The 21,733-nt window shown below is 41.0% G+C and overlaps 1 protein-coding gene across 1 annotated transcript; it reads left to right on the forward strand.

Moving 5' to 3' along the window:
- The first annotated feature begins 1,085 nt into the window (after window positions 1-1,085).
- On the forward strand, window positions 1,086-21,518 carry hnf1ba (HNF1 homeobox Ba). Its single transcript, XM_049576230.1, has 10 exons — window positions 1,086-1,772; window positions 3,604-3,803; window positions 4,141-4,408; window positions 4,489-4,706; window positions 12,389-12,543; window positions 13,773-13,899; window positions 13,988-14,170; window positions 15,326-15,444; window positions 15,877-15,921; window positions 19,703-21,518. Exons 1-10 carry the CDS (start codon window positions 1,393-1,395, stop codon window positions 19,721-19,723), a joined length of 1,716 nt encoding a protein of 571 aa, XP_049432187.1. The 5' UTR covers window positions 1,086-1,392; the 3' UTR covers window positions 19,724-21,518.
- Window positions 21,519-21,733: the final 215 nt, after the last annotated feature.

A 21,733-nucleotide genomic window follows, 5' to 3' on the forward strand; every position in this document is an offset into this window, starting at 1 on the left:
TCACTCATTCACGTACTTTACTTTTCAGGATTTTTGATCCGCTAAATACCCCTTATTGACTATATCCAAACCGCAGGCAGCTGGAGAACATACCATTTGATGTTTGCAATAAAATCGTGTTTAATAAAGCTTACAAAATAAATGTGTATGTGTTTACTTGGACCTTACAGCCACATTGGACACCTTGAACATCTGAGTTCACCCCTCAGTCAGTCTTTGGTTCACATGGCACAGCTAAATGAGGATAAACAGCTTTATTATTGTTTTATTTACAGAACAGTTCCACCTGGAAACAAAGGTGGAGAAAAATCCTTAATTAACCCCATTCTGCTTTTACATTAATGATTAATGGTTTGTTTAACTCCTGAGTGAAGTGAAGGTTTATGGGGTTTTTTCTAAATTTGCAAAGTGAGATAAAACTGAGGAGTTTCATTTAGCATCTTAAAGGACCCAATAGTTTATATTGTGTGGTGTCATTGGGCGCAGATAAGACATTTAGAGCAATTTAAAACTTTTTAAAGGGATTTTTGTCCCAAGTTTGAAGGTATTCTGTATATTTTTAGATTATTATAACGTTTTATTTACACATGTAATTCTGGAGATGGGGCCAAATTATTTTTGTAGTGATTATTATGCCAGTTTTTTCCTCAGAGAAAGTTAAAAAATGAAACCATTTCTTCTTTCTATCTAATACATGAGCATTTCTCTGTGCACAATGTGAGTATTTGCCTAAAAACTAATTAACCTGGATGATTAGGCTTCATTAAAGGAAACAAACAGCTCATTAACACCTATACGATTATCTCATTAAGTAGGCCTAATAATAACAATAGGCTACATATACAGTAATAGAAATTTACCCCTTTAATAAGAAAAATAAATAAATGAAAAGACAAAAGCCTCCACCTGTAGCGCTACATCTACACGCTATTATAATAAAACTGGATCCAGCGGTGTGAATATGTGCAGCTCGCCTTTCTTAAAAGTCTTTATGGCGTATACAACAGGGTCCAAAGTCCATGAAAGTTTTGCTGATAAGGGGAGCCAATAAAAGCAGCAGTGCAGCAGAGTAAACACATGTCTACCTCGGCCCAGAGCGGGCCTTATTCAGTGGATTTACATAAGGCTCCCATCAGCCGGCCCACTCATTACCACGTTTTATATCCCCCTGCACTCAGAAAGCATCATGACAAAGTAGCTCCATCCTCCCCTTCAACAGGGAAGTGAAGCAGCTTCTCGGAGCAGGTGTCAGCAGCCGCAAACTCCCCACCACACTGGAGCAGAGAGGAAGAAGGGAACTTTATCTTTTACTTTTTTATCACACCCTTCTGCGTCCTGTCTTTTCCCATCTGCTGCAGCGCGCGCACACAGCAGGCCTATGTTGTGTTTTTAATGTTTTCTAAAATGGTATCCAAGCTGACATCCCTGCAGCAGGAGCTCCTCAGCGCCCTGCTGGACTCAGGAGTTACCAAAGATGTTCTGATCCAGGCCCTGGATGATATGGACCCCAGCCCGACGGGCTTTGGAGTAAAACTGGAGAGCCTGCCCATGTCCCCCGCTCCGCCTCAGAGCGGCAAGATGAACGGGGCGGACACCGACTCGAAACCCGTCTTCCACACGCTCACCAACGGCCACAGCAAGGGCAAGCTGTCCGGGGATGAGGGCTCCGAAGACGGGGACGACTACGACACCCCGCCGATACTGAAGGAGCTCCAGTCGCTCAACACGGAGGAGGCCGCCGAGCAGAGGGCGGAGGTGGAGCGCATGTTGGCGTAAGTTATCCAACTTTTTTACAGAGGTGTAAAAACTAGTTAAAAGTAAGTTAAATCGCAAGTTGAAGGGCTGAAGAAAAATGTGAAAATAAGCGCTTATATGGGTTTATTTTGTTTATTATAGCGCACTTTAAATTATTTTATTTTTTACGTGTGAAAGGTAGAAAATGACGCACACATTTTTAAAAAATGGCCCTTCATATACCAAAAGTCCTTTCCCCTCTGTGTTTACAATTTTAAAATAACCCGCCACGGCTCTGTTTTCACATTCTGGTTACTAATTATCCACATGGATTATTATTTCTTTACCTTTGCAAAATATCAGCTGAACTTAGATCCTATTTATTATTAACTATACACTCCACCTCTTCATGATAAAAATCCGACATGGAGAGAAAGTGAATCCAAGCAAGTCTGGCTGTGAATTTATTTGAAAAATAAGCTTGGGAAATATAATAAAACATGCGTATTATTAATATTAATATTAATAATACATTTAAATTTAATTAAAATAAAACAATTTTAACTTTTCCATTTATTTATGTGTCAGTAAACTCATCATGACATAAAGAAAATCCTAATTGGACATCCTTAACCCCTTTATGAACTCATTTATTTCTAATTATCTCCATTCAGACCACTTGATTTACTGTAACACTAATATCTGAGGCTCCAACACGGACCGGAAGAATATCAAAACTAACCACGTGTAGTTAAGTTATTATTAATTTTATTCTATAAATCATCAACTGAAAGATACACAGTGGCGTGTGATTAGAGTGAATGGAGATCTGGTTATTCATTGTCAAAAGTTATAAACTAACATCTCCCACTTAACCCGCAGACTTAGATGTAGGCCTTCACATTCTCCAAAACAAACAGACGTGTGTAGATTTGCTATAATTACCGATGTCAGTGTGACTGGGCCCGCTAATCTCGGACTGTAGGATTAGGCTGCGTTTTACCTCCGTGTAGTTTTTGTTACACTTTAAAACTGCTGCCAAAAATTGACTAATAATGGAGAAGTTAAGTCTACAGGTAAGACCATGTTTTTAATACTAAACTTGTATTTGGAATCAAAGAAAAAAAATCTTTCTTTTTGCTGAATTTTGCCTTTCTGTTAAATTAACCTCTTTATATCATTCATTTTACAGACAACAAGTAACCCTGACCTTAGATGATATTTATAAATTTTCATTTATATTTATGTATAGCCTACAAATAGGCATATATATATATATATATATGTATATGGAGACTGAAAAGTAAAAACTACTCGATTATAATTACAAATTATTTCACAGTTTTTGGGATCTTTTTAATTTAGATTTGCATCCTTTAAATTTACACAAACCTAATCTAACTGTTTCCAGGCTGAAACACTAAGTCCAAGTTTCTCAACCTGCCTCAATCCACTTGAACTAACCTTTGAAAATATTTACAGCCTATTGAACACAATGATAAACATGTCGTCAGTAAAGGGACTTGTTACCCTTTAAACTTGAGGCCTTGAAAAACAGTGAAGCTGAAGAACAGGAACAAGCCCATATGTGTGTGTGTGATTAGAGCATTTCTATATCTGTAGATTTAATTAGGTATGAATAAACAACTTTCAAAACAAAACAACAAAACTACCAAAGTTTCCCCTTCACACGAGGCATTTCATGACGTATTTACATTTTCTGACAGCTTGACATTGACCAAACAACATTATTTCAGCCTTTAAATGTGATTAAAGCTGGTTTTGCTCTTTACCACTTCCCTGTGAGAGTCACACGAAGTTCAGTGGTGAAATGAGTGTTTTCTGCTCCTGTGTTTTATCTGAACCCAGAGAGGATCCATGGCGTGCTGCCCGCATGATCAAAGGTTACATGCAACAGCACAACATCCCCCAAAGGGAGGTGGTGGATGTCACGGGGCTTAACCAGTCTCACCTCTCCCAGCACCTCAACAAAGGCACGCCCATGAAAACACAGAAGCGAGCGGCCCTCTACACCTGGTATGTCAGGAAACAGCGGGAAATTCTCCGACGTAAGTTAATATTTGAGTTTCTCACAGCTTTGCCCAGGCTTGTATGTACAGTAGTTTGCAGCAGCACAGCGATTTATTTGGGTTTCAAACCTGTGGGGATATCAAGTTGAGTTGACATACACATGCTGGATGACACATACATGCACCTAGCAACAGGCCTGTGCTAAATCCCATTGCAGTTTGTCATAATGCATCAGAAGAGGAATTTTATTTATGGATTGAAAACACCACTTTCATGTGTCTGACTAACTTCTCCTTTTACAAATGTCTTCTCCTGTATTTTTGCAATCAAAGAAAACACCGTGTTTTGTTGAATGAACCTCTCCTTGTTTTGCAGAGTTCAACCAGGCAGTGCAAGGCTCTGGCAGCAACATGACAGACAAAGGCAATCAGGATCCGATGTTTTTTTTCCCAGAGTACAACCCAACCAGTCAGGGCATGGGCCAGCCTGGTGACGAGGTCGGCAGTGAACCCTCCTGCAAGAAAATGAGACGTAACCGTTTCAAATGGGGTCCTGCATCCCAGCAAATCCTGTACCAGGCCTATGAACGGCAGAAGAACCCCAGCAAGGAGGAGAGGGAAGCTTTGGTAGAAGAGTGCAACAGGTAGATAAACATGACACCTTCCTCTACTCTCTCACATTAATCTTATCCAAACAATGCCAACCCACATATGTCTCCTGCAGAGCCGAGTGTCTCCAGAGAGGCGTCTCCCCTTCCAAAGCTCAGGGCCTCGGCTCTAATCTGGTCACTGAAGTGCGAGTCTATAACTGGTTTGCCAACCGACGTAAAGAGGAAGCCTTCAGGCAGAAGTTGGCCCTGGACGCCATCAACGTACCGCCACACAGCATGAACCCTCTGCTGTCACACAGCTCGCCACATCATAACAGCGCTTCACCTCCCAGTAAGATGCCAGGTGGCTTTTCTTTGCATGCAGTTCAGCATCACAGAGAGCAGACAGGATGTGTCATGATTTTCCTTTACTCTACCAATTTAGCATTGCACTCTCATAACACTGTCAGGCCATCTAAAAAGAAAAGTCTAAAAACTGATGCAGCAGAACAAGTGACATCGTCTTTGTCAAAACCTGGTGCCTACATTACCCATAATGCACATTAATTCCAAGACCTATAGATTGACTTTAATGTGTAAAATTGGTGGCATTCCCCTTCAAATGTCATGTGTGCAGATTCATTGCGTAGGCTTAAACATTCCACACAAGTGACACAGAGGGCCCGAGGAAATATACACTAACTTAGAGGAAAGTTTTGTTCTTTGGTCCCAAATTTTAGTTAATATTGTAAAAAAAAAAAAAGTGCATGATTTAGTTTTCTTCGGTGTGAAAATGCCATCAGAGGTTTGAAGCACAGTTGATGTGATCAGAGGGGCAGAGAAAGAGGGAACAAGTGATCAATGAGTGTGAGTGAGCTGAGCAAATGCTATTGTTATTCTGATCTTTGAAAACACACTGAGAACAATCCACATTGTACCTGCAATCTCCACTCCAAAGTCAGCATGGAGAAGCATGACACAAAGGGCAGCAATCCTGTCAGGCCAGGGTCAGGCCAGGGTCAGGGAGGGGGACAGACACATCCAGATTACCTCGACATAACGCCGTCATTTCCACATTTCCTCCTCCCATGCAGGTTGCTAATGACTCCACTCAGAGAGTCTCCAAAACAAGGAACCGCTGTGCGTTATTGCTCTGACCATTTCACCCTGACCTGATGTTTGCATTTGGAGTAATTAGTATTGACTGAGTCTACCTGGTGTATACGACATAAAAACAAAGCTGATAGGCCTCACGGAGCATTATCCTCCGTGCCATCACTCACCCTCCATAAAACTGTGATTTGAGAGTCTCTCTCGGAGCCCATTGTTGTCCCCTCGTGTTCGAACACGAGGCAAGCTTTGAAGGGAAAACAAACTGTTTGCTTTGGCTTGCTCTTTTACCTTTGGTGATTGTCTGTTTGCTTGAGGTTTTTGTGTTGTTGTTGCTCAGAACACCTGACCAGGCATTGAACTCAGGTTGCCAAGCCAGAGAGGTCAGCGATAAGGATGCAGAAGTGAAGGGTCGGTGCATGGCGGAAAACACTTTGCTCCTCTGAAAAGAGAAAAAAAAAAACCCTCAGCTGGCTGCTTACAAGGTGTCCTGCTGGCATCCTGCCGACAGCATCAGCTGTTTTTCAGTGTCAGCCCCTGGCCTGACAATAATATCTCAACGGGGCGTCTCATTGCGTTGCTAGGGCACGGCCTGTATTATGCATGCTTAATGGACAATTAAAATCCTTTGCTACTACATCTCCCAGGCCTTTGATAAGGGGCTTCTCTGACTTCTACACTCTATACTCTCCCTCAGCAGGGGGTCCCATTGTCTGTGGTGTATTAGAAGACTGCAGTGACTGTAACCTAGGTTCATTTATCTCTGCTGGGCCTTGAGGAGAACTGATTTTAAAGCCTCCCCCCTCATCTTTATGGGCTCTGGTATAGTTGCTGAGGCTGGGTGCAGACTTGGAGCAGCAGGAGCTGTCCACTGGGGTATTGGCTCTTTTCTGGCCAGACAGGACTGATGACCCCTTCTTCGCCTACAGAGAAAGCTGGTCACCCCCCTCCTTAAACCTTCAATCGCCACACCTTCAGTCATACGAGAAAGGTCACTGCAGGGTCAGATCAAAGGAACTCCTCTGACTTTGGGAGTTTTTATTGATTCTGCTTCAGTTCATTGAACAGTCGGTCACAACTGGATAGACAGTCAAACAGTGTGACGTGCAGTTTTGGTGGTGACCTTTTTTACTTTCAGAAATGGAACTGATCTCAGGCAGATTACATAGTTGGCCAGCAGGCATATGTGCGCACACACCTGTGTTTTTCTATGTAATATTTACTCACCGTTCATCCACTAATTACGTTTACTGAGCTCAAGTAATCCGTCTTATTCAGGCCATTTTACTATTAAGCATTAATCTGTGCTAACAAGTTAGTTAATGTTATAAATTCGTAGACTGAGTCATAACTTACAACTGTGTGTTTAGAGTCAATAGATTTTCTCATACAACAATATTCTAAAGAATAGGTTGAGAAAATGTTGTATTTTTGCTGCACTTTATTAAAGACCTTTTCAGATTCAGATTTTACATTAAATATGATAACCAAACAGAAAACGACACATTGTTACAGATTAAACCACTGACTCAAGATGCTTGATCAATCAGTGAACAATCAGTGTGTGGTCGGGGCCCCTTGTCAATTTTCAGATGTCTATGAGCTGCTCCACCAAAAATACTTTTCCCCTCTAAACTCTCCAGTATTTCACAAACAAGACAAATGAAAAAATGAATGCCAATGACGTTGCGCTAACACTTCCGGATAGACAAGTGGCAGTTGTTTTGAATTTCAGAGATGTGTATATTGGCAAACTTGTTTAATTCCCTCGTCATTTCTTCACCTGTAACTGTAATGTTTAAAGATATATAGTTAAAAACGGTGGTCCGACATATCTAACATTTCTGCTATGCTTATGTTATGTACTGTGCTGCTTTCGTAGCATCTTTGATAAACCAAATCTACTGATACAGAAGCTCAGTTTGACCTTACACACTTACCAATCGAGGCAGTGGTAGACCAGCAACTCCTGTATTCTAAAATGACAATTTTTGTCAATAGAGTCTGTTGGCTTTAATATAACAGCTTAAATTCACTGTCAGAAATCACTGCCTATCAGCAAGGTAAAGCACTGAAGATATTCTGAATATAACATACGCTGAAAGTGATACAAATTTTTTGGGGTGGGCCTTTTATTAGGTGGCTAAACAGTAAGCTATTGAGGCAGTGTTTGCTCATTGCCATTTCATTTCATGTTCATGACGCAGAGGTTTTCTACCTGGAAGTTACTGAAAACAAATATTGCGATTCGGTGCACAGCAAATGAATACAACTCCCTGTTGCAGAGCTTTATTATTTCGTCTTTCCTGCCCCACTAATCATCTCACAAACCTACAGATTTATGTTGTGACCCTTTGGAGGGGACCGACCCCTAAATTAAGAACCACTGCACTAAACTACCTAAACTAGCTACAACAGTAAGATGCTGCCTACACATTGGCACATCAGTAACAATCTCGTCTAATACTTCAGTCACAAGGGTCGTTTATCTGCTTGACAAGTACTTTTACTTTTGACACTTAAAGTACATTTTGCCAGTACTTTTAGTTGCATAAGGTTTTAAATGAAGGACTTTTACTTGTAATGATTTATTTTTAGATAAATTCTTATTCAGCTACTGTTCATTTGGCAGCTGAAGTCACCATAAAACTGTATCATTGCCGTGTAAGCTGAGCTGCATCGTTCTGCATGTTACAAAACTAGCAAACTCAGAAGTTCCTGATCAGACACAGCAGTGGGGGGGATTATCCGTGGGCTGTGTTGCTTTCCGTCACCTCAGGCTAGCTTGAAACAAGACACACACAGAAAAGGATGGCCTAGCTCTGCACTTTCCACTGCTCTGTGTCTCCCAGTGAGCCACAAAGCAGGGACTGGATACGTCCTGCAGAGACCCAGGAGGTCTGTCATATGCAGCGGCACTACAATGAGCACTGCCTGGGGTTGGGGAGGCATGCTTTGATATTACATGGGTCACACAGGGAGCTAGAGCCTTTTAAACTTGCTGAAGATCCTTGCCACCACTCCCCTTCTGAGGTTCTCGCCCTCCCCCTGCTCTCCTAAAGGATGCCTCCGTTTTTCATGCATTGTCCCATCTTGCTGGATTCAGTTTTACAGAATCCCCTAGCAGGATTAGTAAGTGTCTGTAGAAAACCTTCTTTCAAGAAACTCAGAGTCTCTTCGTTCAGATCGTGGAAGTCCTCCTTACTTACTCCGAGGTTCCCTGCAGCTAGAATTACTGCCAAACCCAAAGAAACAAAACTGGCCTGAATAGCATCCTTTTCTCTCTCTGACACTTTAAGAGGTCACCCAGCACCGAGATAACTGCCTTTTTATGAGTCCTCCTCTATTCTGTGGCAATGGGGGTCATGAGTCCAATGGAGTGCTTTATTGTTCTGCGGCAGTGTTTACAAGGCACGGTGGAGTGTTGTGGGGTTGCTAGTATGTTGCTGAAGACAATATGAAGTCTGTGGGCTGAACAAAATGGACGACAGGTAGTTTCAAGGATGAAATATGGCACTGTGGCCTCAGACATGGCGGTGTCTGTATTTTAAGTGTCTGTAGTTAAAGGAATAGTTCAGCATTATGGGAAATATGCTTGTTTGCTTCTTGCTGAGAGTAAATTGAAGATTAATTCCACTCTCATGTCTGTGCATTAAGACCCAGACACACCAAACCAGTGGCAACAAAGGCCAACTGTTGTGTCACCTTCTACATGCTCTAATCCCAATTTGTCAAATGTCATCAGTAGCTACACACATCAAAATGTGACACACTGGGATACCCTCCTGCCTTTGTTTTGGATGTTTACAGACGACATGTCAATTTACGCTTGTCACATGCAGTGAAATGTTCTCAAAATACACTTCCCTCTTCACCGGAAAGGTACAGTTTCTGTTTGTTACATGCATGAAGTCTTTTTCAAAATTAACTTACAATGTGGGTAAAATAATTCAATTTTAGGTTGATTTTAGGATTAGGCAACAAAAGCATGTGGATAGGATTAAAAAAAAACATCATGGTTTATCTTAAAACGCACACAGGAACCAAACGGCAGGCTACCAGGTGAAAGTCCAGAGTTTGTTTGACCCATCCAACTGGCCTCCCACCTGCTCTACATGGACTTTCTCATTCCTTTATATTGCGATAGTTGCCAGCAGCGCAACAAACCGCCACCGACTGGTGTGTATCATACTGCGTCTATGTCTGAGGCTGAGGTCCACTTACAAAGCAACAGTATTTGACTACTTTGTTGCATGCTGCCTTTAAAACTGATGCGCCTGGTGCTTTTCATATGCCAAAATCACTGACAAAGCAGCGGTATTTGACAAGTTGAGAGTGAGAACAGGCTGGTCACCTCATGTCCTCTGTGTCTTGGCCAAAAAATTATGCTTGAATGCACCTCAGTGACTACAGTCAATGGCAAACTAGCACGTACGTGAGAGGAATTAAGTCTTCATAGCAGCAAGCGGCGGCAGTCTGTATTCATCATTCAAAAAGGGAAATAGGAAGACTGACAGGATGGAATCAAGATACTAGTTAGCCAGTTAGCACATTAACAACACAACCAGATGTTGAAAGAACAAATGATATCTACCGTACGAACAGTTTCTGCTAAAGAGCTCCATGACTAAAATAGAAAAATCTTACCTACCTACCTATTTCAATCTCACACCCTCTTAACTAGTCGTTTGTTCGCTCTCCTCACTTCTGTTTCTCTCCTTGTGCGCTGAGCTGAACTACCAATAAGAGTGATTTCATGCTCCACTGGGCTCCGCTGGTCTGATGCCGACATGCTGAATCAGCTGAAAAACAACCGACAAAGACCGACTAGTGCCAACGATGAAGGGTGTACAAACTAGGGCGACAGTCACTCACTGACAGCTCAACATTTATTGACAGCTGACACAGCTTGGTATGTCAGGACCCTTAAATGTAAAGCTGGAGCGTAAAGACAGATCACGTAGTTTAGCATAAAAACTGGAGACAGGGGGAACCAGCTAGTGTGGCTTTGTCCAAATGCAAAAAAATCTGCCTAAAGTTACCAGCATCTCTAACACTCACTAGGTAGGGTAACATGTAATGTCTTGTTTGTTAATGCTGGTAAGTGAATTTTGTTACTTGTTTGTAATCTTTATGCTTAGCTAAGATAGCCGGCTTCTGGTTATAGCTTCGAGAGTGGTATCAGTGTTCTCAGCTAACTCTTAAAAAGTTTCAAACTATTGCCTTAAATGTATGACATTGTTACAATATTATTACGATTACTGCTGGGATACATGTGAATCTGCACACATCAACTCAAAGATTTTGCAGGACTTCAGGATATACAAATGATGCCCAGTTGTTCCCTGATACCTGAAGCAAACATTCACATCTACAAGCACATCCTGTTCCAGGTTCCAGCAGCGACAAGAAATCAATGCCCTCCTCGTTGGTCTCATTTAGCGTCAGCGCCTCTCCCTCTTTTATCTTAAAACGGCTGTATATCAATGCCTCCTGTCATGTGTGACCGACTTCGGCAGAGCATTCAGGCTGTCACACCTGGGTCAGGGACGGAGGGCTCGGGGAAGATGGGAGATCTGAGTGCAAACAGAGTCTGTCTCTACACTGTCACTGAGGGAGGGACGCTCTCTGTGTCTGTGTGAGGCTGAGACCACAGGATAAGAATGTGTTTGACATTGCTTGTAATTGTGTAATGTTTACTCTGTTGGTATCAGAGGGGACCTGCATCAGCAAACAGGCATTTGATTGTCGGTGCTGGTGGGGTGAAGCATTCCTCTGGGCCTCCAGTGAGAGACAACAAGAAGTCTAGACACAGGATTAAGAATTGCATTTTCATTTCAACTTCACTGTGAATATGTGGACAAAAAGTACATTTACTCAAGCACTGTATTTGAGTAGAATGTTTTAAGTACCGCATTTTCCATTTACTGCCACTTCATACTTATACTCGTCTACATGTCAGAGAGGAAAATAATGTTTTAAAAGATTTTATATGGAAAAAAAAACCCAACAGAAGACATATAATAAGCTTATGAAATACACTTCTCTGATTGTTTAATTTAGGCTGGAAGAGGTACATTTATCCAATATTTCCCCAAATAAATGTAAGTAGCAAACTGCCAGACCTAGCACGTTTGGCACCCTAGGGAACTTCCCCTGCCACCCCACCCAAAGAAAAATAAAATAAAATAAAATAAAATAAAATAAAATAAAATAAACAACAAAACAAAACAAAATAAAATAAAATAAGATAAAATAAAATAAAAAATCATAAAAAAACATTAAAACTTTAAAAAAAAATGAAATTAAATTAAATGAAATTGAATTAAATTAAAAGGAAATTTACATGTTACATGGTGGCCACCTATGTCACCTGCAGGAAAATCCACCACTGTTGTGACCCTTTGGAGAGAGTCTTACCTCTAGGTTGGAAAACACTGGACTAAACTACCAACTGTTTATCAACAGTAAAATGCTGCTTACACACTGATGTATCAGTAGTAAAAATCTGACAATGCTATAACACTCACAGGGGCTGTTTATCTGCAGAAAGAGTACGTAAATTTCTACGTACAGATATTTCTTCTAATTACATTTTGTTGTTGGTACTAATGAAGCTTCAGACTGATGTAATTACGAACATTATCATTAGGATTTGTGTGCTAATCAGACGGGAGTTCTGCTGTTGTGAATGAGTGAACACAGTGAATGGCCTTGGCTGAGCTACGCAGATAGCAGCAGACGGATCAGTGTGTTTGTTTGCTCTGTCCTCCCCTGTCTGAGTCAAAGAGCAGGTTGGTTGGGGAGACAGCGTCGTTTCTCAGCACAGAATGAGGACTGCGCTGCTATCTCTCTGCCCTACTTAACTGTTTTAGTTGTAGGACACCGCAAGTGAAACTAACTGTCTCTCTCCCTCTCTGTCAGTGCGTTACAGCCAAGGCCCCGGTGAGGTCACCTCCTCCACGGCCATCAGTCACCACAGTAGCAACGCGATGGCGACCAGCCAGTCAGTGCTCCAGCAGGTGTCTCCGGGAGGATTGGACCACAGCCACAATCTGCTGTCACCTGACGCCAAGATGGTGAGTGAACACACCTGGGCCCTCATGGCCTCAGATTAGATAAGACCCAGCCTGCGCTTAGCATAAACGTACAAAGCAGGTTCCTGAACCTCCTCTCCCATGGACCCATGGGCAAGAGCCAACAATTAGCACATTGTGCTGCTCTGTTTGGAAGGTGGAGCTGGGGTGGCAGGCCATGGCTGGAGTAGCACGCAACCTTCACCAGAGTGTACCAGGCATGTATGTCGCTCAGCCAATAAACCTGACAAAGAAACATTATGCTCTTATTGATTAAATGCCTCGCAAAGAGGAGCCACAGGTGGAGCGCTGCTTGTTCTGTCAAAGAAATGACGCCAACATTTGATTGTAGCAGATTTTTTTTGTGTGTCTACCTCAGAGTTTCTCCCTTCTGCCCTCGTCCAATATTTGATCAGTGACAAGGAAACCTGTGCATGGATCTATAGCGTTTGAGTGGTGGTGCAATACTTTTGATATATGTGATTTGCTGGAAATTGTATACTATTTTGGTATAAAAAAAATGCCAACAACCCTAAATTCTACCATTTGAACTACTTCTGTTGTCCAAGATGACATAAAATATAAAGTTAAGCAGCTGCATGTAGTTCACTAACTTCCCTGTCAGTTCAAAATACTTCTGCCTTTTGGAGCGGCATTATGGGAAATGACCACGTCGAGGGCAGGCAGTGTAGAGTGCAGCAGGTCAGAGCTGACAGTTTCTTATCGGCAGATGTGTGTTTGACCGGTCTGCCCACTGTGGGCAGCTGGCAGTAGTCAAATAGTTGCAGCCCCACCGAGTGGGAGGATCTCCATCCAGATAGCTGATACTATAAATGCTGTTTATTTAGCAAATACGTGCGTAAGCATTTGTATGAATCAACATGCAGTTACAAACACTGTCAGTGTGCTTCACAAACTCATGTCTTCTAGCTGCATTTTTAGGACGATTTATTTCTGCACCTTTTGTGTTTAATCAGTATTTGCCTGTGTGCTGTGTACAAGTGGAGTTACACAAGCACAGTGTCATACAAAAGAATCTGAACTAAGTCAGCATTTATGTCTTTTGTTTGTTTTGCAGCCAACATCTGTTTTACTTTGAAAATACATTCATGGGAATTTACACAGCAGACAGTCAAAGTTCTCATAACTTACGATGTTGTAGTCTGTTATAAAAGATATTCCAGCATTAAATCAGTAATTTCACTTTGCTGATTTCCTTCTTCTTTCCCCAGATTTCAGGTTCAGGTGGAGGACTTCCTCCAGTTAGCACACTGACCAACATCCACAGTTCCCATCACGGCCACCAGCAGACACAGAACCTCATCATGCCCCTAACTGGAGTCATGGCCATAGCACAGAGTAAGTCTTCTGTCCCTCCTGGAAAAAAAGTCATTGAATTTATTTCATCATGGTATAGTTTGACTAAGGTTTCTCTGTGTCTCATTAGGTTTAAACACATCGCAATCTCAGACAGTGCCAGTGATCAACAGCGTGGCGGGCAGCCTTGCAGCGCTGCAACCGGTGCAGTTTTCCCAGCAGCTCCACAGCCCCCACCAGCAGAGCCTGATGCAGCAGTCCCCCAGCCACATGAGCCAGCAGCCGTTCATGGCTACTGTCACACACTCGCACAGTCAGTAACACTCAGTTCTACGCTCAGCTTCTTTGTACACAAGCCTTGAGCCATGTTGTATCAGTTATATCACCAACCTATTTGGCTTGTGTTGCTTTAAAAGCTATAAAGCAGTGAACCTTAACTTGTGGCCCACGTGTTGGCTGATCCACCAACCATTTTCTAATTCACAATAAAAATAAATTGATACACACTAGGTTTTTTTTATTTATTTGAATGCGATTAAGGTGCCAGGGTGCATAAAAAGAAGCATTTAAATAAACCCCCCCAAAAAAGTGCTAGGCGTTTGAGCCGCCGGACTCCTCAACAGAGGTTTGCACTATGCCCCAAATTTCCTTAAATCCTAGAAATGGTCCTGCTCACACTTTACCAGTGCAGGGCTGCTCTGACTGGATTTGCCTTTTCGCAAAGATGAATAAGGACAGCGAATGTCAAAAGCTTTAAAACAGGCAATTCATTCATTATAAAGGCTGATAAATATTATTGTTCATTTATTAATTGGCCCTTGGTCTTTTGTCATTTTGCAAAAGTCGTCCCCAGGCAAAGCAAGTTAAGTATCCCTGGTATACCATCTGTGTGAGCAGTTATAAAGGTGATTTATCTTTTTTAATTTGCTTACCACAACAATTTTTGAGGGCCGAAAAGCTAAAACTGTCCAGTATTTCCCAAGGAAAAAATGAATAAAAAAATAAATAAAATGTACCTTTTAGGGGTCTCAAGCTTGGTAACCAGTGAGTTATAACAGCTGGACAGATAATGTGGTGCAAAGTTCTCAAGCACTGAAAGCTAAAATGCGTAAGAAGTTTAAGAAATAAAGCCTAACAAAACAACCTATTATGATCTAATAGGTTTGATTTTGTTACCCAAAATCTGATTTTGGAGTCATGCATGGATGCATCTTGGCCCAAATGATGAGAGCAGTCAAATCTTTTGCCACTTTCTAATCTGTCTCTCAATATTACAGTAAAAGCAGAAAGATAAAGTGAAACTTCACTCACAAATTCTAGATTTTAGATCAGAACTTCTCTTGCGACTTTAGCATCTTCAGTAACTAACCCTCGTTATTTAACAAAAACATTGTTTTTTTTCCTGTTTCAAAAAAAAAACCACGTTCCACTGTTGAAATCTAATTATTTGTCTGTCTTTCCTTTGCAGTGTATCCTCACAAGCAAGAGCCCCCGCAATATTCCCACCCGTCACGTTTCCCCTCGGCCATGGTGGTCACAGACGCCAACAGCATCAGCACCATCAGCTCCATGTCCTCGAGCAAGACGGTCAGTCCTTACTCTGTCACATCATATCACATCACAGAGGCCACACCAAGATGCATGTTCTCACCTCTGTCTGCCTGCCACTGTGTGTTTTAGAGTGAAAAACTCGAAGTCTGTGATCAGTGTGGGGGCGTTTGCATGAGAATCAGCAGTAAATCTGAGTTGTTACTGCAGCTTTTGTTGTAATTCTTACAATTTGCAACAGGGATCATGACCTTTTCATCAGATCTCAATTTTCAGAAGTACTGTAACATTTTGATTAGCTCACTCCTCACCTATTGATACACACAAATCACCCTCACTCTGCTCTGTTTGAGAGAAAAGACACAATCAAAAGCGCACACTTAACAGCAGGATCTACATCATGACAGGGAGAAGTGTGTGTGTGTGTGTGTTATGATTGTGTGTTGACTTGTTTAATTCCTGTCACATTAGGACGCTCCTGTAAACAAGATGGTGCAACTCGGGGGTCTCTCCTGGGTAAATACAATTTTATCAGTTCAGTCACGTAGTTTAAATGAGTAAAATCACCAAAATTGCACACAAATCATTTAAGTAGCACACTGCTTCTTTTACTGTTCAAAGTTTTTGTCTGGGGCTGCTGCTGATGTTCAAATGCTTTCATTTGGCTCCAAAGTCATAGATGAGACAGATATATGGATAGTATACTCCTCAGAATTCCTATTTCCTCTTAAACAGGCGTCTAATCAATCACCTGTTCCCTCAGCCTGAACGCCTCTTGATTAATGCTGCCTCCTTTCACTGGTGAGAGTTGCCTCTGCGATCAGGAAATGAGCCCCGCTGTTAATCAAAGTTCTCAGGCCTTGTGTGCTGCTACTTTCCTCCATGCTACAGTGAGGCTGGAGATGAGATGGGCTGGGTGGGGGGTGGAGTTTTTTTTTTTTTTCTTTTTTGGTAATTACACCTCTTCCTCTTTCCTACTTCTCCCTGCTCTCGGTGATCGCTCTAGCCTGAAATGTTGTCCACGGTGCTTTCACACGCTCAATTTCCCACGCTGTAGCCAAGCACTCGTACCGCCACGCTGCTACTGACAGACAGATGGGGTGATGGGATGATAGCTCAGAGTGTCATGTATCCTCTGCGGAGGATACATGGCAGAAGTATAACAAATCTTTTTGAGGCTGCAAAATATGGGCACACTTTGGCCAGGGTGTTACTCTCTCTGTTGGGGACAATCTGCTGTTTATTAATGCACTTAAAAAAGTATGTTGTAATTAAAGCTTTACCCAGTGAAGGAAGAAGTTCTCAGATCTTTTACTTGTGTAAAAAAAACACAATGTAAGAATACTTAAGTTTCAATATTAATTTCTAAATTTTAAATCATCTTGTCAGTTTGATGGTTTATACTCAAAATAATACCAATAAAAATAGTCATTTGAGTACGTCAACTAATACTATTTTTCACTGTTAGACCTTATTTGTGATAACATACTCAAGAATTACTGTAATACTTCAAATACTGCAGGAACAATACAGATGAAGTGGTTTCAGATATTTGATCGACCGTTCCAATGTATGAAAACTAAATATTGACTTGACAAGGAGCTGATTTTTATAAGGAAGGTCGCAAGCCAAAAAAAAGTTGGGAGCCACTGGTTTAATCTTTAACAATACATTGTAGGACTGCAACTGGCCATTCATTTTGTTATCAGTTAATCTGCTGATTTTCTTTGTCAATTAAATGTTTAAAACATCAGAAAAACTGTAAAATACCTGAGGTGACGTCATCAAATGTCTTGTTTTGTCTGGCCAACAGTCCAAAACACAAAACTAATTAATTTATCAAGATATAATACCAAGAAAAGCAGCAAATGTTCAAATTTCAGAGCCTGTAACTATTTCTTTAAGTATTCTTTCTTGACTTCTCTTCTGTTGATCAACTCACTGATAGGTCTACTAATCGTTGCAGCTCTAATGCAAAGCAAGGCAAGTTAATTTTTAATTTTATACATTTCAGCAACAAGGCAATTGGGAGTGCTCTATATAAAACATCAGAGGCATTGAGACAGAGTGCAAAAGAAACACATCACAAAAGGACTTTTGAATACAACTAAAAATGTCATTAAAGACCCACAGTATTGAAAATAACACAACCTAAAATATACTAAGATGGGTACAAAATGCAAGAATAAAAGTCACAGTTCAGTGTAAGAAATTAATAAATATTTGATTTGATAAAAGGCAACAGCAAACAGAAAAGTCTTCAGCTAAGCAGTCCCTCCCAAAATGTAAAAATGCATTGTATTTTAGAAGCATTTTCCTGTTCTCTTTCTGTAAAATCTTAATATGACAAGTAGCCACTCACACGTCTGTCAAAAAAAAAAAGAAAATGGAATTAAAAGTAAAATATTTCCCTCCAAAATGTATGGGAGTAAAAAGTACTAAAAGTAAACCACAAGTACCTCAAAATTATACAAAATTACAGTACTGGAGTAAAAGTACTGGTGGTTACTCTCCACCACTGGCATCATCACCGGGTGGCATTTCACAAAACCATTTCTTTAGAGAGGTATTTTCTTATCAGGACTTTATTTGGATGGGGCAGCCTTCTTCTCGTGACATGACCAGCGCGCTCGGGCTTTATAATGCTCATTGTTTACCGAGAACCCTCCATTATACCTGAGCCTGTTCCAAACTCACCTCTGCGTCTAATGACTCGAGTCTTAGCTGCGGGTCAGCTTTATCAGGTGAGGCTGTTTGCTGGCCGCAGGGTCACGCCGGGGTCACCTGCCTCCACCCTTGGAGAGGCAGGGGAAAAATAAATTCCACAAACAGTCTAAAAAAAGAGAGACTGAGAGGGCATTTGAATGGAAACAAGACTTTACAGAGTCAGGAGAAGAGGGATGAGGAATGTATTTGGTCAGGTGTGGCATATGAAGGTGCAGGGGTGATGTATTTACCAGTGGTGGAAGAAGTATTCAGATTGTTTACTTAAGTAAAAGTACCACATCATGACAAGTAAAAGTCCTGAAATCAAAGCAACTAAATCTACTGAAAGTTTCAAAAGTAAAACAGATCTTACCAGTGTTTTATTACTGAATCATGTAACCTCCATTTTATGTTGTTGTGTGTTATGATGGAGCTGTTTTACTTATTACATATTGTAGATTAATCGTAGCACCAAATTCTGTTCCCTTTGCAAAAGCAGTCTCGGTGTGCCCCCCTGCCTTTCCTCTCTTGATCAATGCCTCTGTCATGTATCACGTGATTTTTTTCCCTTTATTTTTGGAGCCCTGATTTCCCTTTCTTGGGGAAAACCATGCATGCGTTGGTGCTCCAGCCACATTTCACATGTCATTTACTTAGCTCTAGCTGCAGTAGTGCAGGGGCGGCCTAAACTGTTTTGCGCCCTCAAGGGGTGAGAGGGGCCTCAGGGAGCCTCCACTTCTTCTTTTGTATACAAAGTTTGGTATTTCAAACAGTTTATTCATTCAGTTTTAATTTAGTTATGGAGCTGATGTCTTAAAAAATAAAATATTGCAAATAAAACCAAACTTTTCATCCCAGGCTTTTTGAGGGCCCCTCTCCCATATTCAGTCCTTTTTTCCCCCCACTACCATGCCCCTAAGTTTAACCTGTATATTGTGATATATTTTGCATTTGCATCTTAATCTAAAAAGCACAAAGTAACTATAGCCATATAGGGCTGCAACTTATAATTATTTTCATTATTAGTTAATCTGCAGATTGTTTTTTTCAATCAATCAATAAATTGTTTGGTCCATAACATGTCAGAAAGTGATGTATTTAAATGTCTTTTTTAGTCAGTTCAAACCCCAAAAATATTCAGTTTAGTATGATATGAAGTAGAAAAAAGCTGGTATTCATATTTTTGAGGCTGAAAGGAGTATTTTCTGCCAATTTTGCATAAAAAATTGCTTTAAATGATGAACTAATTCTCCAAAAAGTTGCAGATTATTTTTCTGTTGACTGACTAATCGATTAGCTGACTAATCGCTGCAGCTCTATAGCTGTAAAATCAATATACTGGATTAAAACATATAATATATGTAGCCCAGTAGAAGTATAAAGTAGCATAAAATGGAAAAACTCAAGTATAAGTAGGCTACCTTCCATGATGAAATGTACTCGTCGTTTTGGTATTTATGTGTGTTTCATGTGTCACTTTAAGGAGGCCTTGATGTACATTACATATACCTGTGTCACTGGACAGATTGTATTTATTGTTTTATGTAACACCTGCCTACTTTGTCTCACATTTCTCTCCTTCTCCTTTCAGTGTCCTCTTCAAGCTTGGTGAGAGCATCCACCTGACTTCCTTGGTGCCCAGCAACCGGAGCACATTTTTCCACCCTCTCACTGCGGTAACCATGACAACTCTTAATAACCGGCAACGGCGCGCTGGATGATGAGTCAGTCAACAAAACAAGAGGAGTGGCGTCGACGGTGGGCCAGGCGGTGAAATTGAGAAATGGGTACAGAGAGGGGGGAAAAGGAAAAAAAAAAACCTCACTGCACCTGAGAGTGAGGAGACTGGATCCCCCTCTGTCGCACACAAATGATCAACAAGGATGATTTTAACACAATCTTTGAAAACAGTATTCAGTTTTTTTAATCCCCCCTGTCATCCTCTTTTTCTGACATTACAAAGGAACAAAAACCAAGCACCCAAAAAGCGCTCACAAACTGCTGTGGTACGGACTTGAATGAAGGCTCTGGGACATCTTACACTGTGATTTAAGGTGGAATTATGAAGAAACCCTGACACTAACAGAGACACTGATCAGCCTCTGTGAAGGCTGAAAGACTCACAACAAGTTCCTGGATGCCTCCTTCCACACTTTGCCTTGCACGTGAGCAGAGCTGTGTGACAATCACAAAAACCCCGTATTGATCTTGTGCATGTATGTGACATTCTTACTGGGCTTTAAAGGAGTCTTCCATGTTATTCATTCACGCTCAGTTTTGCTGTGCTAGCGTTAGTGCAGGTGATGAATGCGAGGAATTCATCATTTGGAGTTGTTCAATGTGTAAACTGTGATTGAAAAGACTTTGACAATCTTGAAAGGACTATGCAATGCGTCAATAGTTGTATGCAATGCTTTGAATAACTGGATTCTGCACAGAACTCCACACACTTGAGACTGGAAATGAATATGCACTATCAATGAAGTCACCAATAGGTATATATATATAGATGTGCTATATAGGTATATATACTGGAGTTGCTGTTGATAAAGCTGCCTTTAAAATAACACAAAAGCAGATGGATGTGACAAATATGCCAAAGAATAAGAGTCAGCCTGCAATGTCTACGCAGGGAGGGCTGACACACACTTTAACTGTGGCCCTTCCCCTCCATGTTGTTTGCACACAGGTTCAGGTGAATTTCAGGAATGGGACTCACCCTCCTCCTCCTTCTCCCACTTCCTGCCTCAATGTGAAGAGATACCAAATAGGACAAATATTGTTAATAACTCCTCATCATAAGTCAGGACCCCCTGGGGGTGGTTAGAATGAAAATATTGACAAGTATTCAGAAACAAAACAATCATCTTAGTCTGGTATTTTGTGCAGGAGAGAGACATGAAAGACGGCGGTGTTGTGACAGCAGCTGCTGTAATCATGAAGGAATCCACAAAGACTGAGAGCTGTTGGGGAAAGGAGTAGCTGCTGTGGGCACAGACGCCCTCACACAGTTCCAGTTTCACTTATACTTTGACTTTGCTGGGTGAGAAAGGTCGAGTTGGGGACCAAATATGGCAGCATTACATCATCACTGTACTACCCATGTTTCTACGAGACAAAAAAAGCAATGTCGACTATCAAACCCTGCGTATCGCCAGTGTGTCAGATCCAGTCTCCTGTTCAATATTAGGTCATTACATTTGTTATTATTATGTTGGTTGGTCTGTGACTGTTATTGTAGGCACATCTACTGCCATCTGATCAGAGGGCACTCTTACTTGTGTGACAGGACATGATTTTTTTTTCTCCTCCTAATGTATTATTTTTGTATAAAAATTGAAATCAATCATAAATCATTATTTATACTTTCTGAGAAAATGTTGATATTTCAAGTAAAAGTTTTTTTTCAAAATGAACACATGGTTTGGATTATTTTGTAAATGATAGATAGATAGATAGATAGATAGATAGATAGATAGATAGATAGATAGATAGATAGATAGATAGAAAAGTGGAGTAGAAGTTTAAAGTAACTTAAAATGAAAGTACCTTAAATGTGTATGTAAGTGCAGTACTTCAGTTACTTTCCACGACTGCAAAACTTTTATAGCCTCTACAAAGA

Source organism: Epinephelus fuscoguttatus, linkage group LG5, assembly GCF_011397635.1.
Source record: "Epinephelus fuscoguttatus linkage group LG5, E.fuscoguttatus.final_Chr_v1".
Taxonomy (NCBI): Eukaryota; Metazoa; Chordata; class Actinopteri; order Perciformes; family Serranidae; genus Epinephelus; species Epinephelus fuscoguttatus.